Source organism: Passer domesticus, chromosome 2 (assembly GCF_036417665.1).
Source record: "Passer domesticus isolate bPasDom1 chromosome 2, bPasDom1.hap1, whole genome shotgun sequence".
NCBI lineage: Eukaryota > Metazoa > Chordata > Aves > Passeriformes > Passeridae > Passer > Passer domesticus.
Genome location: NC_087475.1, coordinates 39,945,151 through 39,969,587, shown reverse-complemented (window position 1 = coordinate 39,969,587; position 24,437 = coordinate 39,945,151). Strand labels below are relative to the sequence as shown.

Sequence of the window (24,437 nt, the reverse complement as noted above, 5' to 3'; positions counted from 1 at the left end):
ATGATTTAAAATAAAACCCACTTTCTAGATAAGCATATTGGCATTCAAGTCAGAAATTGTATTTCTCTGATCAGCTGTATATTGAAAGAAAACATGTCAGAATTTGCAAAGTTTTTCTAGACTTTGAGGCAAAATGCTGAAGAATTAATTACTGCCTTATATTAATTAAGATAACAATGCAAAGCCCTTCATTAGAAGCATAGGAAAAGTTCTTCCTTGGTCCTTGGAGAGAATATTATATGCAAGCCCTGTTGTGTGGGTTGCAAGGTGTCACTGGAATTTATATGCATTACTTGTCTAATTGCAGTAAATGTAGCATGTCCAGATAGGTTTAAAAGTTGGATGGCTGTTTGTTACTTGCTGGAAATCACTTGAAACCTTGCTGCTCAGAGGCAGCTGTTCACAGGTCCTTCACCTCTCCCCAGAGATAGCTGGAAGACTCTGTTGTTGGACCCTGTCTTTTATGGCAGAAGCAGTAAACATGACAGGTTGTTTGGGAGCCATCTGTTTTAAAATGGTTGCTGCTTTGTATGCAGTAATGAACTTGAGATCAGTTTTCTGTCTGTCTTCAATAGTAACAGTCTTGTTTGGTGTCACAACAGGTGGAAGTTGATGGGATGAAACTAAATGTGACCAGCGAGTGGAACCTGGCTTCACCCTTGTTGTCTGTCACCATTGATGGCACTCAGAGGACCATACAGGTAATCTCACCAAGGCCTCTTTGGGCATGCAAATAATACTGAAACGTGGGGTCTAAACCTGCTGCATCATAAAAATTATGTGATGTTGTACAAATAGCAGAATGTTTCTACTTTGAGACAAATTCACTCCACTAAAGTTCTGGATGCACTCCAAGTTACTTACCTAGAGTTTTGAATGTCTTGCTTTTAATGAGATGTTCCTTATTTAGACAGAAGTTTACCCCAGTTTATAGGCTGTCTTTATTTAGTGGCTTGTGAGGAGACAGAGTTTCTTAATCATGTGAAAAATAAGAAATGCTTTACTGCAAAAAACCAACCAACCAACAAAAAAACCTGATCAACTGAAGCAAAACGAACAAACTCCCTCCTAACCTAACCCATAACAAATCCCACATGGGTACCTCCAGTAAAATTAGTCTCTCCCTCATATTTGCATTGTGTGATTGTTACACTTCTGGGCCTTTGCAGTTTGAAAGTCAGCAAATCTCCCATGTAACATGTTTTGTTTTTTTTTATATACTTATAAGAAATGCAATTAGTTCCATGATTTGTAAAGATAAAAGTAGAAAACATCCCAAATTTATGTGGCTCTAAGAAAAGAGGACTGAAAAGCTTAAAGTGGTTGTATTTTCTTTTCTTCTGAATACTTATGTCTTTGAAAACAACTCCACACACCAGAGAATACTTTTCTAAATGTAAGCTCAATCAGGATTTACATATTTGTTGACAAATAATTTATTTACAAATATCTATTGATCCTGGCAATAATGAAAAACAAATCAAAACTTACTGAAAGTATTTTTCTACGTACAACAGTATCTATTTCCTATATATTTATCAGTGATGCAATGGTCAGATTTCTCATCATTTACAATGAAATGCATGAATTTAGTTTTTCATTTTTACCCTGGTAAATTACCCACCTGGAAAATACTATTTTTGCTTTGATTGAATTTAAAAGAGTGCAACTTGAAAAATAAAAAGTTATTGTATCTTTCAAGGTTAATATTGCCTGAGAGTGAAATTTTCATTATGCTCCCAAGTAAATTCTGGACTTAAGTTCTGTAGATTTCTTGGGAGGTTTATGCCAGCTTCAAGGAGTGTGTATATCTAAAATAACTTTTTATTTTTAGGTGTGTTTTTGGTGTGTGTCTATCTAAAATAAATTTTATTTTTAGGTGTGTTTTTCTTTTTTTACTATTTTAATACTGGTCCATTTTGGTGGCATTTTATAAAGTACATTACTAATTTTGAACAGGAAAAAATATCAATGCATGAATCTATAAAACCTGCCTAGGTGAGAAGCATTATGTTTAGAATGGATAACTGTTCACAAGACCTCATTGCAAACTATATTACTATATGACTGGATATATAACTAACAGTAATAACACCATTTAGCTAATAAGAGTTGAATGTGCACATAAAATTAGTTTCAAAATTAATGATCATATGATCTGAGGAAGTTTCTCCTAGGAGCTGAGCCAGCAGTAGTGTTACTTGCACTCCCTGAGTATGGCCAAACCCTATGAAATACTGCAGATCTATTCAGAGCAATGTGCAATGAGCTGACTGCATGGTATCTAGCCAACAGAATGTGGAATAAGCACATATATGTTGTTTCCTTCTCAGATTTTATCTGCCTTTGCTTTTAGCAAGGAAACTCAGTTGCTTGAGAAGTTATTAATCTTTTAGTGTATATATGTAAATTTATGGGAACCTTAAACTTGACCTCTGATAGTCTCTCACTGGAATCAAAATTGGTTTTTTGGTTATATATTTCTGTAGACTTGCCCCACTGCAAGAACCAAATTAGACAAGTGTATCCCTGTAGGTCAATTTGTCTCCAAAAGCAATTGACCCCTGAGTTTTGAAGTATCTTTCTGCAAAACTTAGCCCTAGAGCCATTTAAGCAACAAATATGGATGAATCGAATAATTCCAGCTGTGCTTTATTAATTTTCAGCCAATCTAATTTTTCTTCTTAGTTAGCTTTATTCTTCTAAATTTGCTCAACCAAATAGAATCTTTGTGAATGTTTTATTCCTTTGAAGGTTGGATTTATGCACCTTTGGCTCAATCCTGCAGTCTGGCCACAATCTAGAAAAGCACTTAAACGTAGAAATTGGGAATAAATAATTTAAAAATGTTTTGGTTTGAAATATATTTATGTAATTATAGTGTAGACATTCAAATTTTTGCATATCTGTTGCATGTTTAAAAATAACTATTTTAAGCATGCTTTTGTATTTTCACTCCTCTGCTAAAGGCTTAATGCGAATTAGAGCAAAGCAGAACACCAATTCTGCTGCGGAGTTATGAAGGGCCTTTGAGTTTAAAACCCACATTTTCTAGGACGTTTTCTAGAGTGTGGGACCTGAGTCCTGAGAAGTATATGCTGTGGTACAGTCTGTTAGGGCATACCAGGGCACAGCAAGGATGTGTGGCAGCCCCCCTCCTCCTGCTTTTGTTTCCTGTGTGAGGAAGCCCATCTGTGTGCAGCAGATGGGAGCTGCAGAGTGCCTGGCCAGGTCCCCAGATGAGAGTGGGACCAGAACCCTGGGGTATACTGCAGGTCCTGTGGCTGCAGCATAAGGGCTCTGAAATCATTGTGCTGCTTTGGGTTACTGTGAAATCCATAGCATGTTATACAAAGTGATGAAGTACTGAAAACTTGGGATCATTTGAACAAGAGACTTCTGAGATACAGTTTCCAGGGATGGGGGTGTGGGCAGACCCCATGGCATTTCTTGTAGGACTCAGATTTCATCATGGGCGATTTTTTGTGGCTGTTTTTAGCAGTTTCTCAGTTAATCCCAGTTTCTCAGCATTTTCTGTGCTTATGACTAAACTCTACCTCTAATTTGGCGAGGGTGAATTTAACACATCCTGAAGTGTAGGATTTTGTTCAGGAAGCAAATGACATTTTCTTGTACAGAAATACTTCACCAAAATGGTTTCCCATACTTGTTTCAAAAGATGTTAGTGGCTCAGAATTTGACTTACACCTAGCTATTATGAATTTGGACTTTGCTGAAAATCAAAGAACTATAGGAATATAGTTGCAATATACCTGCCTCAGATTTGAGGGGATTGGGTTTTATTTAATTGCAAATGCACGTTTAAAGTACTCATATATATGTAAAACAGGATTTGAATGTGATATAACCTTCTAGGAAATATTTAGAATAAAAATAAATGAATAAATGAGGCATATTATGGGACAATTTTACATATTTTGGGGGCATTTTTACTTCTCTGTCTTTCCTCCCATATACAAGTAAGCTGTATTTCAGTGAGCCCTGTGCCCACAGAAGTTGTCTATGACCTTTTCTGTCTCCCCGTATGAACTGAGGAGCAGGTGGAAGGAAGGAAAAAGCTGTCTTTTTCCATAGAGTTTGAACATCATGTGTTCCTCATGGGAACTAGAATCTAAGGGGACCTCAAGGTAAGGAATCCATGGAGTCCAGTAGATGGGCTGGATCTAACTGCAGCTCTGTCCTTACTAGTCAGGTTGCATGGGACAACCTTCTGCTGGGACACTGCACAGGAACACCAGATATCAGCAGGGTGAGCAGGTTGCTCAAGAAAAAAATGAGTCTAAGAGGAGATCCTCAAAGCAACAACTGCTGGTTTTTGGGCAAGTTTTCAAAAACCACCCTGCCAACCACTCAGATTTCGAGGCTGCTTTATGGCAATGCTACATGGACAAGTTTTACAATTGCTTAGTGCTGTTGAATGCTGTGCCTTCATTGATCCCACCATCAAACACTCAACTCATCCTTAAACACCTTTTACTTGCAGATCGTTCCCAGTAGCAAAAGATGCTGAACCAGAACCGTAGAGTGGTTTAGTTTGAATTTTTTGTCACCATCTTTGCCAATGCTTTTGTAACCCCATTAGTTCCATCATATGCACCCAGCCTTTTAACTGCCAAACTTCTGGGCCCACAGCTCTGCTATCTTGCTGTTATGAAACCTTCTACCCTGTAGAGGTAGTGTAGGCATTCTGCCTGGACCCTGGAAAACTGTTGGTGGCTTTTGGCCCCTTCAGCAAAGCAATTTTACAGTAGCACTGGTGGTACCTCCTTTTTTTTTGTATTTCATGGCTTTCAGAGAATTAGCCACTGATGAACTGAAGCTCTGTAGGATGTAGTGAGAACTCAGCTGGACAAGGTCCTGAGCAGTTCAGTATCACCTTGACATTAGCCTTGCTTTGAACAGGGAACATGATTACCTGATTTCCAGAGGAACCTTCTAGCGTAACTGTTCTGTGTCTGTTGGGCATCCCAAACTCTACAGTAAAGAGGCCTTTATCAGTCACAGCAAGGTGTAATTAAGAGAGTAATGGAGTTGCTAAACAAGAACATGATCCTGTAAAGCTGAAATCATCAGTCTCAAGCTTCAAGTGTTTTTGTGAATGAAATAGATGAAGATTTATCAGGGGAGCTTTCTCTACTTAGTGTTAAAGGGAATTTGGTGGTGGCATCACTTATTTTTTCATTTAATTTATTTATTGCATCAACAATTGCAGCAGGAGTAGTATATTCTGCATCCTGGGGTATGACAAATATAAGTGCTTCTCTGATACAATGTTTCTTTAGATTATTATTTTGGTCTATAATAACAGAAGAAATGAGAATGCTGTAGGTTATGAAGTCTTTGTTCCAGGGAAATATCTGACAGGAGAACAAAGCCTTTGCCCAAGTATTCATTTCCTACAACTCTTTAGAGACTTTTTTCATATGTGTAATTTTTTTACTTTTGTAAGAAAAATTACCTTTTTTTCATTTTGCTGTTTTGAGATCTCAGATGTAATCTGTGATAATGATATGATACATTATATAGGTTTTCAATCTAAAGTACCATTACCTCAGAACATTCATTTTCTTAACCCCTGAAAATTATTTCGGGAAGGTTTAGTGAGCAGTGTTCATGACTGCTTGACAGTCCATTTTTTAGTGCTGTGCAATTACTGCACATACTCTGCTGTTGTCCTTTAACCATGACTTCAAAATTATTCTTGCTAGGCTGTCTCCAGAAGAGGGACTCAGAATGATCTGCAGACATTTGGTTATCCTATATCCACATAGCTGTACTTTTGGGTTGAGAAAAGCCACTGTGAGCCCCAGCACTGAATTCCTGATGGCCCACATTGATTAACCTGTAGCTCACTCCCTAGTTTGTTTTTTTTTTCAGCCTGTTCCAGTTATGCTAACCTAGCCAAATCTGGTACAAATTTCTTGTCTGTGGTTCAAATGTAGAATATGTGAAGGGAAGGGGAAAATTAAAGGGAATAAAAGCTCATGAAACTACAGCAGAAGAGCTAAAAGTACACATCACTACCATTACCAATTCTTTGATGAAAATGAATATAATTCCTTTTTTTCATTCAGGAAGGAAATGAGTGATCAACTGATATGTTAAATCAATTCCTGTCTTACTCAAGATGCTAATCAAATAACATTAGTTGTCATGGTATCTTATGCCATATTTTTTTTCCTCTTGGAGCTATCCATTTTCAAGACAAACAATATTCAGGATGAATAACTATAAGGATTCTGTATGTGTCCAAGGAGCAAAGCATCGTGTTCAGTCGCTGACAGACATTGTAGATTTATGATATCTAAACCCTGAAAGATGAGAAATGGTTCTCTTGAACATGGTAGCACATTCAGAGAGCAAAGGGGAAGGAAGAGGAGGGGCAGAAGAGTGAGAAAGGGCTATGGATCCTGTCAAGAATTTTTCTCAGGGCAGTCACAGACATTATCAGATCTGGAATCACATGGCAGCATTTTGACTGCATGATTTCCCCCCCCCCCCCCTTATAGGAGCAGGCTGTACCATGGCATGCCAAAACAAGGGTAATGCTTCCAGAAGTTCTAGTCACGTTGTGATTCAGTGTAGTAACAGCAAAAAATTAGAAAGTCACAGGGAAGACTAAATGCCTAATTATTCTATTATTGTAAATCTCGTGTTGAAGCAAATGTCCTTTATATTAATTCTTTACTAACATCAGATAAACAGTATTTGCTGTGGAGGTGGGGTGGGCAGTCAGGATTGTGTGGGGTTTTTTTGTTTGTTTGTTTGTTTTGTTTTGATTGTTTCTTTTTTGTTAGCTTTAAAACCTCTCATCTACTTTTTTGTAACACCTACCTATCTCAGAGGATTAAAGAAACACATGAACATATTTACAAGGCACTCTCTGTATATGTAATAGCATACCTGCAGTGGTTTTAATATTTAAAAAAACTTTGCAAAATGAAGTAACAAGTAACAGTCACATTGGATATCGCATAAAGAAATATTGGGAAGGATCTGTGTTTCTATTTTTCTGTTTATGGGAGGACAGAAATTCCCAAGTCATCTACTGCAATTGAATCCCAGGCATTAAGAGAACTAAAAAGTAGTGATATGGTTCCTCAGCCTCTTAGAAACTGCACCTGCACAATTATCTGTGTGGATTGATGCCTTGTAAGTCACTCACCCTGTATTTAACATCTATATTTGTACTGTTTGGGAACAGGTTCCTTTTAGTCCCTGGAAAGGGTCTGAGGTAGCTTGCAACAGGTGCCAGGGGAGGCCAGTATTTCAGCAGGATTCCTTTTAATGGGAAAGACTGCTTCAGCACAGTGCCACTAACATCAGTCTCAGACATCTTTTACAAGTCAAAACACTTCACATACAGCACTTGATCATCTCTTTCCCCACTGGATGATTGCTGCCCTTGTAAGAACCTGGGAAATGTGGACATGCCCTGAGGAAGAACAACTCACTGAGGCTTCCTTTACTATAAAGTGTGAACTGAAACTGGTAATGGCTAAGGGTAGAGCAGTGCACAAAATCAGGCTAACTTCCCATCTGTAGTTTAATGCTCTAAGGGGAGACAATGATGGCACCACCAGTGCAGAATGTTAAATTGTGAAAAAGTGGGGTGATTCACAAAGTGGCAGGGCTTGTGAGGGTGAGCAAGTTGAATGTGCTGAAATGAAGTTCTACTTTCTAGAAGGAGAGGGAAAATGAGACTGGTAATGTCAAATCCATCACCCTTTTTATTGAGAGGATGATTTAAAGGTTTCACAGCTACTTCTGCAGCTTTTCCTCCTTTCTGACCCAACCACGGGACTCCAAAGGTAGGAGTGACATGGGTGGAAGATGGAGCTTTCCAGACATCCAAGCACCCTCATGTATAAAAAAATCTCATAGATTAAGTACTAGCAAATGAATCTGTTAGAACGTTGCAAGGTAAATGACTGTGGTTTTTTCCCCCTGATTCCCTTATGGCGGTAATAATTTGGTTTTTTTTAATTAAACCTATCTGGGGATAATTCTGGCCTGTGTTTTGTTAGGTGGAATTTTCAAGAATGTATAAATATTCACCAAAACATAAAATCCTCCATTTGAAATTCCTGGCAAAAGATGTTCAGAATTTTTGTTAGTGAGTAGTTGAAACAAAGCGATAGGAGCTGGGCTGCAGGAAATTCTGCATTCTGAAAAACAGCAGCATGCTGGGAAACTACCAGTGTTTTGCTCAAAATTTTATCTGCAGCCTATCCATAAATTTTCTGGGCTTGTAATTTTGGTTTTGGTTTGGTACTTTGCTACACGTTTTTCAGCTGGGAATATAGAAATGCCATAGCTTGAAAAAATTGCAGAAAACATTGGCCGAGTGACAATCTGTGTGTTTTCTGTCTCCAGAAAAAAAAAAAAAGAAATGGTCTCCAGCTTTTACTTTCAGCAAATAAAGCCTGTATATAGTAGTTCAAGATAATTGTGTTTGAGAAGGTTGTATATCTATTTATCTGATTGCCTTTGCTAGTTCAAATTAATTCTGGATTTGTGGGATATCATTACTTTTTCATTTGTAAACAAAGCAAAAAAAATTGGTCTGTTAGAGTTTCTTTGTTTTTGTATTGTTCCTTTTCTGCAGCTGCTGCCTTCTAGTAGCTTGGAGAGCCTTAGAGACCAGAAGATTTGTGGAAAATATTCTAAGATCTTGTTGTCTAATAATGCCAGTTAAGAATGTCTTTCAGTAATGTATATTTTATGTTTTCTTGAGCTGCTTTATCCTTCTTCTTGTAAAGGTTGTTATCATTTTATCTGCTAGTGCTCATCCATTGCAGGCTTAATGCAAAGCTGATTGTAACCCTACTGCATCTTACAATGAATACGTCATTGATACCCAACTAAGTGGAAATAATTTTCTATGGCAAAGCAGAAGAATATAAAGTCATATCACACTACCCTTTTGTAACTTACTGGGATTTACAGGTTAAACTGATTATTTATGAAATAACTGTGGTATAGCATACACAAGATAGAGGAGAATCAAACATGTTTTGTATGATTGTATACACTTTTCTGTTTTTACATGTGTGCATAAGCATTTTGTTTGTATATACATAGCATATGCAGTATAGCATACTGTAACCTGTGTGTGTAAAAATACATATAATATTTATGTAACACTCACACCCATTTGACAGCTTTGAGACTGCAGATGGATTTTTTGAAGTTGTGATTTTTTTTCACATTTGAGTTAGCTTGTTACTTCTCATAAGGAAAGAAAAATATACTTTTAACTCACATGATACTAATTAAGTTAGTCTGAAGCTCTGTGCACTGAATCAACCAGATAAGAAATTGGTTATATCTAAGATAGCATAATTTATGTCAACAATGTAATTTTACTGTATTGGCAAGTAAACACATGGGGGTGTTTTGTCTTTGAACAAATGATAAATTTCCCTTGCCTTTTTGCTGTAAACCTCCTAGCAAATAATTTGCAATTTATTAGGAGAGCAATGACAATGCATATAATTAGCTATTCTCTATTGTTACCTCTATTTGATTACTTTCCTGCTATCACATGCAATATGAAACCATCTATTATGAGGTATAGAATATGTAAATATCTAACTTTACAAGAGAAACTGGAGACTGGTCCTTTTTCTAAAGAGGTGGGAAATAAAAGAATAATTGTTAACCATGTCCTTTCATTTGCTTGAAAACATCAATTACATTTACAAATCCCAGAAACACAAGCCTGCCAGTGGAACAGAAATAACTCTTTTCAGAAAAATCTAATCACATCTAATAGCTGAAATTTATTTACTGTAATTTGAAACATTAATTATGATAATGTTCTGACTTCTTTTGTAACACAGTTCTCAAAGCCTGGCAGTTCTCTTTTTTGTTTTGCTGTAACATATGTTTTGTGACTTGGAGAATTTCTCTATCTTTCTTTATTCTTTGTTTTTTACATTCACCCATAAGGGAAATTTCTTTTTCTCCTCTGTTTCTTAACTGTTTTCTTCACTTTCCTCATTATTCTTCCCCCACCCTCATCCCTCCAGATGTTAATGTAAGAGATGGATTTTAGTGCTTATACTGACTTTAAATGTAATTGACACTGAATGTAATGCTTTTTTGGACACAGCAAACAGTAGCAGTGGGAAACTGCTGTAGAGTGATACCAGTGTGCTCCAACAGTGTAAGGGTGGGAAAGGGTGGGAAAAATGCTGCTGATATCTTTGTCTTGACTTGAGGCTGAGGCTTTAGAAGGTGCCTTCTTTATATACATATTTATTTGGCTTCATTAAAGTGGTTATTAAATTATTTTTGCAAGGGCTTGGTTTTTGCTATGCTAGCTTGTTTGGCTGCAAGTAAAGAAAATCTGTGTGAGGAAGTACTTTAATGATTTGCTTTTCAGTTGTGAAAAGTAAGTCAAGTTGTCAAGATACCTGGTTTTACTCTGAAAGTCTTTAAAGAAAATGACAAAAGGGCCTCTATTTTTCTTTTTGTTTTGTTTTGTTTTTTGAGTTGTGTTTTTCTGTGTGACAGGGAGATTAGCCAAAAAAATGGAATTTTTATTAGGACATGAAAAGGTCTCTAATGACCCTTGAAAGCGGACAAAAGGGTAGCACAATAAGTGACAGAACTCTAACGAGGGTGGAGGGCATTCCAGCAAAAAAAGAAATTAAATCCTTTAATTTTTTTCAGCTTGCCATTTTCTGACAGCTTATCAAGTGGTTGGGACTTGTTTGTTTTGGCATGTGGTTCATTCATTGTAGGCAGCCGGTACTTTGTTCTTCTTTGTGGTTTCCAAAACCTGATTGTGTTTATCCTAGACTGTGGGAAAAGTGTATATTCCTGTTTCCTTTATAAAAGTAAACGTCAGGTTTTGTATGAAATTTTATTTCCCATATTTTCCATTCCATTAATCATTATTGTTGAAATATGTCAGGCTCTGGCACATCACCCTTTGTTTTCCTATGATTGTACAGATTGCAATGTCAGTGTGTGACCTGTTAAGTCAAAAAATAAGCATGTTTGGGCTGTAGTAATTATTACTTCATAAAGTGTGGCTGAGGAACATGCACCATTAGTGAAAAGGGATTAGGATTTAATTTATTGCTATTAAAATTGTTTTGGGGGATATCTAGCTATTGTGGTGCAGCACTTTCTCATTTGGTCTGGACAAGACAAGACTTAGGGGAGCCATGATTAGGGCTCTTCATATACCTGGAGGTAGCTGTAGAAAGGAAGGGAATAATCTGTGTTTCCTGTGTGTAGTGAAACAGATGAGAATTAATATGAGTAATAGAGTTTGAAGTAAGGGTTATTTTAATCAAATATTAGGAAAAACTTCCTAATGGTAAAGATGAAAAACACTGGGATAAATTGCTTAGGGAGGTTGTGATATTTTTGCAATTGAAAGATTTTGAGAATGAGTTAGAAACACATCATTTGGGAATGGCACTGGTGTGTTTTGATTCTGCTGGGAGTCTTAGGCTAGAAGATCTCTCAAGATTATTTGCAGCCCTGTTCTTACGATTTTTATACTTTAAAACGCTGAAGGCTTCTGTGCAGTTCTTTGCAATAATACTCATCCTAGATTTGTGCTCTAGTACTTTTATGTACACTTGGCACTGTGTAAAATGAGGGCTGTGTTCCTTCAGCTGGGACCCATGTGGGCCATAGCTTAGATAGCAGGAACGAAATGTGAGAAAAACGTTTTGACACTGAAGGAGAAAACGATTCACAGGAAGAATTATTTATACGTCTTGCATATTTAAATTATGTTTAATACTGTGTGAAACCAGTAATATATTTTCTCTTGCATTGTCTTGTGGCTTACTGACAATGTAATATTTGAAGACTCTTTAATAACTTCAATCAACTCCTGAACCACAGTAGGTGACCAGACATTTCATAAGGTCATTTTTTTTTCTGTTTTCAAAGTAGCATCATTGGAGGTTTGCATTTTAAAAAGAGATTAAAATGTCTCTCATTAGGAGAGAATGAAGATAATACTAAATGTGAGTAGCAGGAATACAGAATCACAGAGATGGCAGAAGCCTCATTATTCATGACATTCGAGCACAAGGTTGCTCTGTGTTGTACTTGGCCATATTTGCCTTCATTGTCCTTCAAAAATAAATTTTATTAAGTTGACTGAACTAAAACCAAAACCTGAGATGAAGTATGATTTAGACTTCTAGTACTTCTGTTGAAGGAAATTATTTTATCTGTTTAATGCATATATTTATATATTAAAATATTTTTGATTACTTTACAGTGATGTGACAAAGAAAATGGAATGGTTACAAATTTTGAGCTGCTTTAATTAATACTTACATTTGTGTTTTTCAGCGGATTTCTCGGAATGCCTCTGGAGAGACCAGCATTCAGTTTCTAGGCACAGTGGTAAGCATGTAATAACTGAATATTGACAAGAGTTAAATTTGTAGAAGAATATAATATAAACAGAAAGTAGCTAAATTACACTTTTAGTGCATTTACACTTGTAGTTATGGGGGTCAGCATTATGTGTAAATATTTTGAGTTTAGCAGGTGAATGTAGGCCATCTGAAGTTAACTTCCAGGGCACAATATCTATGTTCTACCTTTCTATTGATTCAAGTCTGCATCTATTTCACTTAGAAGGAATCTAAAAGTAACTGCTTGTAGATTTGTAAGCTTACTGCAATATGATGAGGTTTGATGCACATCAGGATCAATCCCACTCTTCCTCACCACATGAACTTTCTGATCTCTATTGCTTCACCGTATCACATGCCCCTATATCCTGCGTGGATATCCCAGTAATTGCCTTAGGAAAAACTGTTTAGTAATGCAAAGTTCTTTTCTCACTCTAACCAAATTTGGTGGCTCTGTAGTTCTCTCAGATTTTGTTTGCTGGATAGAAGTATGCCTAAAACCCTAATCAGATTTTATATTGTTAGACAGAATTCACTCTATGAAATTGTTCTGTGGAGCACTCATGTATAATATACAGGTTTTGTGTTAGGTCATGGATGCTTATATACATACACATGATTGAAGCAACTTCCAGTTCTGTGATTTGCATGGTTAAAATGCGGCCATTGGATTTTTCTAAGTTCCATATGCATCTAAAAATAGTTCTGAAAGTGAAATAAAATTGAAGTATCCTCCAAAGTAAGTTGTCCTGCTTGCTGCCAATAGATTTCACTGTAGTGATACAAACAGTGAAAAGCCTAGGAATGAAACATTCCATTTAGAATTTAGTCCTGACATCTTTGTGTGCTATTTGTTTTGGACACAAGTGGATTAAGATTGAATATGGTCATGCTTTCATTCTACTTGTGATTAGCTCTCCTGCAAGTCCTATGAAGCCATTGTTGGTAAGGTGTAACATGGTAAAGGTAAACTTAACAAGAATACCTTGCATTTATGTTTTTACCTTACATCTTTGTTTTTAGAAATGAAAAGTGCCCCTACTATTTTTTACTTCTATAAACACATCTCTGTGTGTGCATATTTATTTGTCTTAATCACAACCAGAGTAACAGTAGCATAAAGAAGCAAAAATGAAATTTTGTTCTGCACTATTGTATTTATAATGCTTCAGCTCTGAGGTAGCAACCTGTGTATGTCAGATTGCTGCTAGGTGGCTGATCAGATGTTCTTTGTGTGAGAAGAAAATAATTACTGCAAGTAGATAAGATATAAACACAAATGCAACTTGATAATACTGGTTAGATTATAGTTGATTTCTCTCTTCTGCTGTAGGAGGGAAAGTTCTGATTGTGTATTTAGTGATTTTAATATAAAAAATATTGTTCAAATTAGATATGAAAATATTTTGTATTCTTTTGTTAGAAGTGCCCTGAAATCTCACTTACAGAACAGGATTCATGTTCTGGGCCTTGTGCAACAGCAAAAATTATAAAAGGGGGAATAGAATTGATATGCTTTTTGGGTTTAAAAAAAGATGATAAATAAACTAATGGATTGTAATATATGTTAGATATTACTGACTAGCTCACTTGTGTTTATTGAATCCTAGTTATTTGGGGAAATCAAGTTTGTGATTACAACTAAAATTCTCAGGAGGACTAAACAGAAAAGCCTTGAGTACTCTGAGATTTTTTTTTTATTTAATATAAATTATGCATGTTTTGCTGATCAAACCCAGAGAGAGAACTTCAGCAATCAGGGTAGAGAAACAGTAATGAAGTCTGCTTCCCAGGGTTTGTTCCAATACCAGTTTTCCCACAGAATTCAATCTGTGCCTGTACTTCTCTCAGTTCCTGTAGTCCACTGTCCTCCTTTCCCCTAAGTCCTGCTTTTTCATTTGTCCTTTGCTCATTTAACATCCTTGTACTGTTCTGATTTAAACTTAATGTGCTGAGTTTAGGTAATGGGGGGAAGCTACAATTATATCCACTACAAATTGCTGCACGTATAGATACATGGTCTGTATGTGTGTATATGTGCACACACAAAATGTAAATGTTCCAACAAAGAAAATGTTATCTTAATGAAGGCTCCAGAAATACATTTTGAGTTCACCATTACTTATCTCTTATTAAACCCTTGCTAAGTGCATTTGACTTAGGAAGTGTTTGAAAGGAAAATTTAGTAGAAAAAGACTCTTGATTGCTCATTATTATTATTGTAATGCATTGTTATCAACATAATAAACAGCTTGCAGAGTTACTTCTCTACTCTCTTTTTTTTTTTTTTTTTTTTTTTTTTTTTTAGTAGCAAACATAAAGGACAACTCTGAGCATTCTGTGTTCCTTTTGATCAGGGCAAATGTTGATGGCACTCTAGTGGTACCGGGCAGCACTGTGCTATGGAGTGCACAGACCACTGACCTGTCCAGCAGAATATATTTTTAGAACCAGCTTGCAAGGAGCACAGCTTGCCTGGCTTGTCAGGATGGCATCAGCTTCAATAAATGGCTTCACTTGATTTTTTGACATTGGGCTGTAGAAAGAGCTCTGCTGCTGAATTTTGACAAAACACAAGCCCCTGCTTCAGGAAGGCAACTGACAGTCTGAGGGGAAGTGAAAGCTGTGCTTCTCTATTAGAAATATCCTGGCTGTTCCAGTTAGTTAGGTGGAGGACAGAGAAGACTGCATTGCAGATGAAAGACAACAGTATAATATGAATTTTGCTGCATAACATATGGTAAACATCTGGACAGTAAGATGAATGTTTGTGTTAGTGTAGCAGCATATTTCTGTTATTTTAGAGGAGAACAGGAAAATCATGTCGCTTTCTCCAGTGATATCATAGCTTTGAGTGCATACTGTTAGCATCACTTGGGGGTCTACATGGGTTTGTAATAATGCTTTTGTTTGTTTCTGATCATGTGTAGAAATTCATTGCTACTTGAGCATTTCTCTTCTCTCCAAATTGTAGTGCCATTAGATAGCTCATTTTCTCCAAATTGTTTTTTGATAGAGGGTTGTGAGTCTCAGATATGATAGGGACTCATGCTTTTGGAAGATGTACAAGGATGTTTCTGCCTGAGGAGCAAGCAACTTGTAACTGTAAGAAATAGTTGTTGAATGGGAAATTGCACTGGTTTGGTTTAATTTTCTTGTGAGGATAGCATTTTTAGTCCTCACTAAATTATTGCAGAGGAGATCCTGATTTATTGCTGTAATTGAGATTTTTCATGAGATTTTGCTCCTTTGTCCCCTCTGATGAATGTCACTAGATATGGTGTGCTGATGGAGTCCTGCTATTTTGCCACTTCACACTAGATTTATTGAGATCATGTATTTATTAATAGCATTACCATAACAACAAGTAATCTGGTTGTGCTATATATTGTACAATGAAAAAGGAAGCAAGATAGTACATGATTCAGATTAATATCCAAAACTGTGCCCAAAAGCAAGAGTGCAGGAAGTAAGGAAGCAATGCTTTATGGGGTGTCTCTGTGTGTAGGCAGCTCACAGAAGTAGGTTTGTCAAAAATGTAGAATTACAGAGTTGTTTAGATGGTAAAAACATCTCCAGGATGATCAGTTCCAACTATTAACCCAGCATTGTCAAATCCACCACTAAACAGTGTCCCCAAGTGATATGTCTACACATCTTTTAAATACCTTCAGAGGCAGTGACTGCACCACTTTCCTGGGCAGCCTGTTCAATGTTTGACACCTTTTTCCATGAAGAAGTTTTCTTAAATATCCAATCTAAACATTCCCTGGTGCAGCTTGAGGCAGTTTTCTCTCATTGCTTGTTACCTGAGAAAAGAGACCAATCCCCACTTGGCTACAACCTCCTTTCAGGCATTTGCAGAGAGTGTGAAAGTCCCCCCTGAACCTCCTTCTGTCCAGGCTAAATAACTCCAGCTCCTTCAGCTGCTCCTCACAGGATTTATTCTCTAGATGTAAAGTTCATATAAAATAGATACATGAAATCTATAGAAAAACGCTAAGATGTATACACAGAGCTTCTGCTTCAGCCTCTGCAATTCAAAAAAACTGGAAGTTTGACTACTCAGAAGACCAAAGTCCACCCTTCATTCCTGTCTTTCTAATTACCCTCCATTTTGTGTTGTGTCTTTTGTCTTTTCGTTCCACCTTCTGTTCTCTTACGTGAGAGGAATGTTTTTGGCTGGCCCACTGCTGGCCCCAGTCATTTGTTGGTTATTCAGGCCTCTCAGCAGGACTTCAGCAATGAAATGCGTCTGGGCAGGCAGCCTTTAACACTAAGAGAGCTGCGAGTATATAGAGAACTGCAGATTATTGTGCAAGCATTAAACGTATTCTAGACTGTGTGTAGAATTTGAAATAAAGAAGTTGTGTATGTTCAGATAATGAGCAGCCTGGCTCCATCACGTCCCAATGCCATTGTCAGCTTTGGGCTGCAGGCCATGCTTGACAGTGATGCTCTGCTGACCCAATGGATCACTTTCTTCAAAAGAGACGGTCCATATCCTCTGCTCATCATTCATGCCGTTTCTTTGATCTTCTCTAATACCACAGCAGAAATATAAGCAGCTATTTTTTTTTCCTCTGAGGAGCAATGGAAGAACATATACATGACATACTGCTCGGTATATTACTTAACAATATAGAGGAACACAATATAGGAACCTACATGGAACAGGTTGGAATTACTCGAGCTTAAGAGTCAAGCCATCTTTAGGTGCTTTCCGAGTTTCCTGGCACTGTTTTCTTGATTCATGCATCTCACTGGGGGTTTCTCCATTACTGATCAACAATGGAGTGCTTTTTGCCACCTTTGATTTACAAAATATTTGAAGTTTTGCTGTGGTAGCTTGTGCTCACTTATGATTACTAGTAGCCTGTTGATACTACAATCCTTTTCTTCAGCCTTTTTGCAGACCAACTTAAAATAATCCTGAGATCCACCACTGCAACCAGATCTACAAATTCTAGGTTGAGAATACTGGATTAATGAAAGCAGTCTCTGTCAAGCCCTTGGCATACTTTTTAGTGTGGCTGGCATATATTCTAGTGCAGTAGTAATCACAGTATTAATGAGTTTTGGGTTTTAGCTACTTTCAGATAAAATTGGCAAAGGGAAATTCCGTATGCAATCAAGGTTATTCATTCTGTATCCTGTTCAGGGATAAATGGAGAGCTTTACATAAAGGCAATCCTCAAAACCTTTGCCTTTGCTCCTGTCTTACTGTATTTTCTTATTTCAGTTATGTATCTAAGGTAATCTTAGGAGCTACAGGCCAGTATACTAACTTTTCTCAGTGCTGATTCTTCCTTTTGCTCCCTCCTTCCATTCCTTACCTACTTTTGCTTCAACAGCAAACTTACAACTTTTTGTCCCATTACTGAGGCTTACAAATTGTCCCGAAACCCTGCAGTCTGTGTATAATCTCATCAGCAGACAGCTTCCTCCTCCTTTTCTCCTTCTCCCTGTGTTCTTATAAAGCTTTGGCCGTATGAGTCTGATTCAGCTCACAATAGGAAATGTTTAACAACCTGCTCCTTTCACCCTTAGAAATCATTGCAGTTCTTAACAAGTTCTTTTCTTTCTTTATGCTTTTCTTTCTCTATGCGACACTTCTGAAATTAGATACTGAAGATTTATGCAGACTTTCAAACATTGGTTGAAGACCTGCAGAGGTTACAAAGGTGGTATTTATTGGAATATATAGAGTACTAACCACAAGAAAATAAATATAGGCCAGTAGGTGTTTATTTTGCAAGCTAATGTCTTTTTAAATTTTTTTTTTTACTCTTCCTATTCACAAGCTTTAAGATTAGGGTCCCTGCTGATCTGAAGGGAATTGTACCGTTGTATAGGTTTTATTTTCTTTTCATCCATTTTCGGAGGCACTGTGAACCATAGTGCTTCTAGTAGTAGAACTATCATCAGTGGCATTTCAGTAGTGCAAAAGGTGTCAACAATAAAAACATGCAGTTGTTTCTGAAAACAATAGCTTCCTTTTCAATGTGGATGATGAGAATCCTGAGACTGGCAGCAAGGTGCTCCAGTATTCTGTGGAAAGGATTTCACTTGGGCAAGTAGCGACCATCATTAGGACTCGGTAGTGAGAATTGTTCCAGTTCATGAGGTGTGAGTGATCAGGTGCAGTCACACAGCTGCATATGCTGTTCACATTTCGATTCTCTTATATATCATTTGCATGTTTTAAAGCAGAAGATATAGTGAATGTATTAAAACTGTCCAGTGAGGGCAAACTCAAAAACACCTGAGTGATCTAGAAATACTGGTGTTACCAAAAGCCATGTCCATAAAATCAAAATAATCAGACACTTTTGGAAATCTTGCTCTTTGGAAAGAGAAATAAGAAGGTGCTTGGAGTTCTCTCTGAATTTTGCTCCTGTGACTTAAAAGAAACCAGAAGTTACACACGTTCCCATGGGACAACTTGTAGTCTTTGCCTGAGATCTCCTTGAACAAGAGGTGATGGTGCTGAGGTGAAGCTGAAGGTGCTTGTTGGATACCTGATTGGCTGCTGCCAAATTTCCCTCAGCTGGACTATGGATTTTGGATTTGTTTCTGTAACAAAGAGCCCGTGCTCTTCAGAAAACTTGTGAAAACATAGCTGTGTTAGATGATGTAGAAGAACTTAGCTTTCCTTTGAATTAATTTGGCTGAAATTGATCAGCAGTTTAAATAGTGCAAATTGGATAAGGAGCTGGGAATGGGGATTGAGAGGCAGAAACCTGCATTGCAAGCATTGTGTTCTTACGAAACCAGGATTGGAAGTAGGCTATTGCATTTAAATTATAATATTTTGCTTTTTGCTTATTCATTTTTTATTTTGGTATTTTATCTGTTGTTAATTAAAGTTTTAATTTGCAGGAAAAAAAGTGATGATGTCACAAGTAGGTCAGGATTTCCATTAACATCCTTAATGTTGGTGGATTCTGAAAGTGTGTGTGCTATTTGTAGTATACTGGTCTTTGTTTGTACTAAATGAAGCCCCTCATCCCTTAGAAATAAGCAGTGGAAAAGTTAGGATTTTTGATTTTCCATACTTTTGACAAGTTTATTACTGAGCTCAGTAACACTTTATAGACAAGGACTGAACTGGGTTGGTTAGCCTGTTACTTCTTGGAAGACAAGTGGGCAGTTTATCCAAAGGTGTAACTCAAGTGATTTACTTTGATAGACTATGATTTGCCATTGAAATAATTATTAATTGCTTAATTTGGCCAAAGAAGTTTTTTTTTTAAAGCTGTATGAAGACTGTTACCTCATAGTGAAGATGAGCATGTTCTTATGAAGATGTTTACTAAACATATATGTAGCCCATGTTTTTGAACAGCCTTTTGGTGTCTGCAACTTTGGCATATACCCAAGAACTGTTTAGGAGGTATTAATTTATATGACTTAGATGCTTAACCAGGAATCTTAATGAAACAAAGGCATAATGAAGTTAGTAAAACTAATTTAAGTCTCTGAATGTAAATTTTAAATGAAGTTTTTATTGATAATAAATATACTTTGTTTCTCATTAGTCTTATAGGCTTCAGTGGTAATATCAGTAAAACAAACATGTTTTACAAAGATTTAACATTAAAAATGCTATTAATATGACCCTTGGTACACCAGCACAATTAGATTTCAAAGTGAGCATTTAGGATGTAACAGCGATTAATGACAACCATCGAAAACAATTTTGAACTCCATCAGTTTAACTCAGGAGGGTAAACTTAATATGATAATTTATCTAGTTGAATTGTATCAGCTTAGCAGGAAAGTATGCAAATATGTGACCCTTACCTAGAATCTAAATGGATGCTGTGCTGATAGATTTATCAGTTCCATTAAAGAACTTTAGGGAACTTTGGAATTTCAGCAATTGTTCCCTTGGAGGTTGAAAACCAAACCTGATCTCATACTGGGACCATTCTGGTCTGCATATTTCCATAATTTGCCTTTGCTACTAATATGACAGCAAGACGCAAATAACTGTTTCTAATAATATCAAATGGAGTTGTGGAGGACAGCATTTTAATGTAGTAAAAGACCTCCCCGTGGGGTTGTTATTGCCACTATAGAACAGCAGTTACACAGTTGCAACAATAGTCTCTTAATTGATTCGTTTAATTAGCAAGAGATGAAGCTTGTGCTGCATCTTGTCATCTGTTATCATGGGGGCGGCTACAGAGAGAATCTCTGCATTTGTCACTCTATACAGTCAGGTTTCAGCAGAGTAAAAGGCACTGCACCTGTGGGGATGAGCCTTGGTGAGAATGTTTTGTGAGTGTGTTTTCACTCACGTTTTCAGTGTGTGGACATGTCTACCTTAAGAATCTGCATGGTCTCTAGGGGAGAATTTATGACAAAGCATTGTTTTACTGGGGGAAATCTTAATCCAGCCATGCCAGGCATTTCTAACCTAAATATGCAAATCTAAGTATTATAGGAATGGTGGATTATTTGGGGCATCACTGTTGTAGACTAGATTTACTTGGAAGAAATAGGGTCAGATTAGTGAAACCAGCCATCTGCCTTGTGATTGCTTTTTCATGGCATTTTTTCTCCAGACTAGATAAACAAAGAGTTACATGAGCACATGCTCCATGGTAGGGAGCATGTGTAAAAGAGGGAGTTTTTTTTTTGTGGTTGGTTTTCCCCAGAGTAGTTATGAATACAGATACAGTGCTTTGCTTGTTTCTGGGAGATGAAGTAATTTTTTACTGAGATCTATTTTATTTACATTTTAAGGGTATGTAAATAAATATATTTTAAAGACATGTAAATATATTTGGAGCTTCAGTTTCATTTTTCTCTTCTCCTTGGCTTAGCTTTGTCTTCTGTTCAAGGTTATTCTTCCTTATGGAAGGAAATATTTCTAGAGGAGGACAAGCTTCTTGTTAAATGCTAATTAAGAAAATGAAGGTTAAGTTGGCATACTTCCATTGTCATAACACTGACCTAAAATAAGGGATCTCGTACTAATCTGAAATAAATTAGAGGGGGAAGCAAATAATTCTGTGCACGTGAAATACTTGAGATGTCTTCTCATGGTCTGCTTTTTAAATGCCTGCGCTTTGGGGGTTTTTTTGTTTGTTTTTGATTTTCCACTTGTGTGCTGTAGTGTTGGACATCCTATCCAATTTTGGAATACAATGGTCCTGTCACTCTGTAGCAATATGCTGTCAGAGAAGGCATGTTTTTAGGACAATTTAAGTGAAGATTTAGCCCACTTATCATTAAAGATCCCATGGTAATTTCCACAACATTCTGAGATTGCTTCATATTCTGAGAGTCTTGGCCAAAGTCCACTTTGTGTAATTACCTTCTGTCTGCACAAATCCCTATTGCAATTTTAGATGCATTTGGTATTTTTTACTTCCTGTCCTAAATAGTGAAAATATTGCTACATACTGCTCATAATTACTGTGGGTTATAGCCTAGGTTGAGATAAGGAGATTACTTAGTGAATTTTGCGTTCCCATTGTTAAAACAACAGAATATGTGACAAACAATGAGTAAACAGTAGGATATAAGTTAAATCCACAAACAGATGGAATAACTCTGATTTTTTGGCTATTTTTTGGCTGTTTTACTGCATCTTGTCTGTCTCTGAGCTAAAGTATCTCTACTGCTAGGACCATAATTGAGGGAAAGACCAACTCTCCGACCATGTCAGAGGTCAAACTTAACAGACTGCATGGTTCTTTGAAGCAGGTCAGAAACCAGTGTGGGGCTCCAAGTGCTGTTGTCGTGCATTCAGTTGACTTTTATGTGGATTTCATATGTTTTTGTTCCCACCCTTGATTGTGTTAAGATTTGTCTCTTAACTGAAACTGGTTTCAGCTCCTCGTTCTGCATGCTTTCATGAACTCCAGAATGTGTGTTCAACCATGCTGTCTTTAAAATGGTCCACTTCTGTGTTGCCTCATTTGATAGAATTTATTGCTTTCTACTTGAAGATAGTGCTTTCATCACTAAAGCCTTGTATTACTTTGTTGTATGCCATGTCAAATCTTTTTATTGATATTTCATTTCCTCTTTCTAGTAATCCTTTCTTTGTTTCTTCTGCCATATTTACCTTCTCCATCTTTTCTCAGATTACTTCTCTTGTTTATTTCCTGTGTCAGATTCTTTTAGACATACTTGTATTTTGGGTTTTTTTCCCCTCTAGAGAGATACATGGGTTGAGAAGAGAGATAATAGTATTAATCTGACATATAGCTACTGGAGTTAACATATAAGGATTCTAGATGGGGAGGGAATACCAGGGACTCTTGTAAAAAAAAATTGTTCATTTGTTTATTCATTTGCTTCATAGCCTGTAAGATCTGTATTTTGAAGTGCTTAAAATTTTTCCCACTGTTCATTTAAAGTTCTCTGCAAATAACAGGGTAATTTATCATGCAGGAACACACAGTTTATTTAACTTTTTTATGCAACTAAAGTTTCATATAAATTCGCTTCTGTGTAAACTACATTAGAAATGATGTGAATGATGTTTTAACAAAGATCCTGTTCATCATCCCTGCTTTTCTGAAGGGCAGCAATCCATGCTGCTGCAAGCACTCACCTGGTACAAGCAGGCAGTCTCCATCTTTGTTTCATTCATGCTATTTGGTGTTTATAGTCCTTGCCCACAGCAAGGCAGAGGAAGGACAGAATAGTGGTAGTAGGAAGTATCATGCTTTGTGTGAGCATCTCCCAAACACCAGTCTCATGGCTTGGAGAGGTGCCATGTTGGCAGGGCGCACAGGAAGTATTCGCACAGCAAATTGTGTTATGAGCAGCAGAACCACAACAAGGTTCTTCCTGCATCCAATGGTGTTTGATCAGGGGAAGGGAGAGAGAAAAGGGAGGTCAGGGCAGTGTGGATGAAAAGGAAAGCCCACACTGTTGTAGGGACAGTGAAAACAAACTGCCCCTGTGCCAAAGACCTTCAGTGCATATGGCAGAGCAGTGCTGAGTGGGCCACAGGAATGTTCAATCAAGGCTAAAAAGCCCAGTGGGTAGGAAAGCTGTGGTAATGTCCTGTGTTTCCACTATAACTCCTACTCCTCCCTGCCTTAGCGCAACTTCTCTTGACATGCCCTCAGAAGCAATTTTCACTTGCTGCTTTCTTTGACATCAGCTTTTATATGAAGAAAAACAAAGATGTTTGAGTTTTAAAATACTTACATTAGTGTTCTGTTACAAGTCTTTGGGCGTTCCTTGTTTTTTTGTGAGGGATTTCTGTTGTTTTGTTGTTTTTTTTCTCCCTAGGTTTGTCTTTTAGTTATAAAGGAGCTGCAGGGAAGCCCTCCCTTAGCCTTGCAAGTTCCAAGCCCACTGTTAACATTTAACAAATACTCAGCAAGCAGAACAGCCCAATGTGCTCACTGTACCTAAGCCAGATCTGGACACTCCATCAAGAAGATCCCAGCTACGTTGTGACAGGCATTTGTTCCACAGCCTGATTTTGATGCATTGACTGAGAACGAGAATACATGATAATGGAAATAGCCTTGCTTACAGTATCAAATGGTGGCTTTTGTCAGGCACAAACTGAACTTGGGTGTCCTGTAAAGGAAAATATAACTTCTGCTAAGTTACAAGTGTCTCAAGATGCTGCAGTGGCTGTGAATTTCTCCACCCTTAAAATTATGCTGCAGGCAAAATAAAAACACAGAACATTAATGTTTCCTAGTTTAACTTCAGGAGCCAAATAAAATTGAAGTGTTACATGTGGAGTAGCTGTACAAACATGCTTACACACAGAGAGGGCAGAGATGGCTCCTATAGAATGTTGGAGGTTGAAGCAAAGCCCCCACTCCTTCAAATCGGTCAGTGAGAGCAGGCTCGTCAGGGCTGTGTCCAATTGGCTTTTGAATATCTCAATAAACTCCATATCCTGACAATGTGTTCAGCAATTTGCAAATTCTTGGCTGTCCCCAGGGCACCGGGCGGTGACACAGAAGTGATGTAGATGAAGAAAAAGTCAGGACAAGCTATTCCAGGTCTGTGGTAATGCTG

General features: G+C 37.3%; 1 protein-coding gene across 10 annotated transcripts in view; it reads left to right on the top strand.

Annotated features, from left to right (window-relative positions):
- Positions 1 to 24,437, top strand: part of PCCA (propionyl-CoA carboxylase subunit alpha) — a 269,372-nt gene that overhangs the window by 199,351 nt on the left and 45,584 nt on the right. For all 10 annotated transcript variants that reach the window (XM_064408352.1, XM_064408356.1, XM_064408351.1 and 7 more), the window contains 2 exons: positions 603 to 701; positions 12,355 to 12,408. In XM_064408352.1, the coding sequence (XP_064264422.1) occupies positions 603 to 701; positions 12,355 to 12,408 (153 nt within the window). The remainder of the gene's footprint in view (positions 1 to 602; positions 702 to 12,354; positions 12,409 to 24,437) is intronic.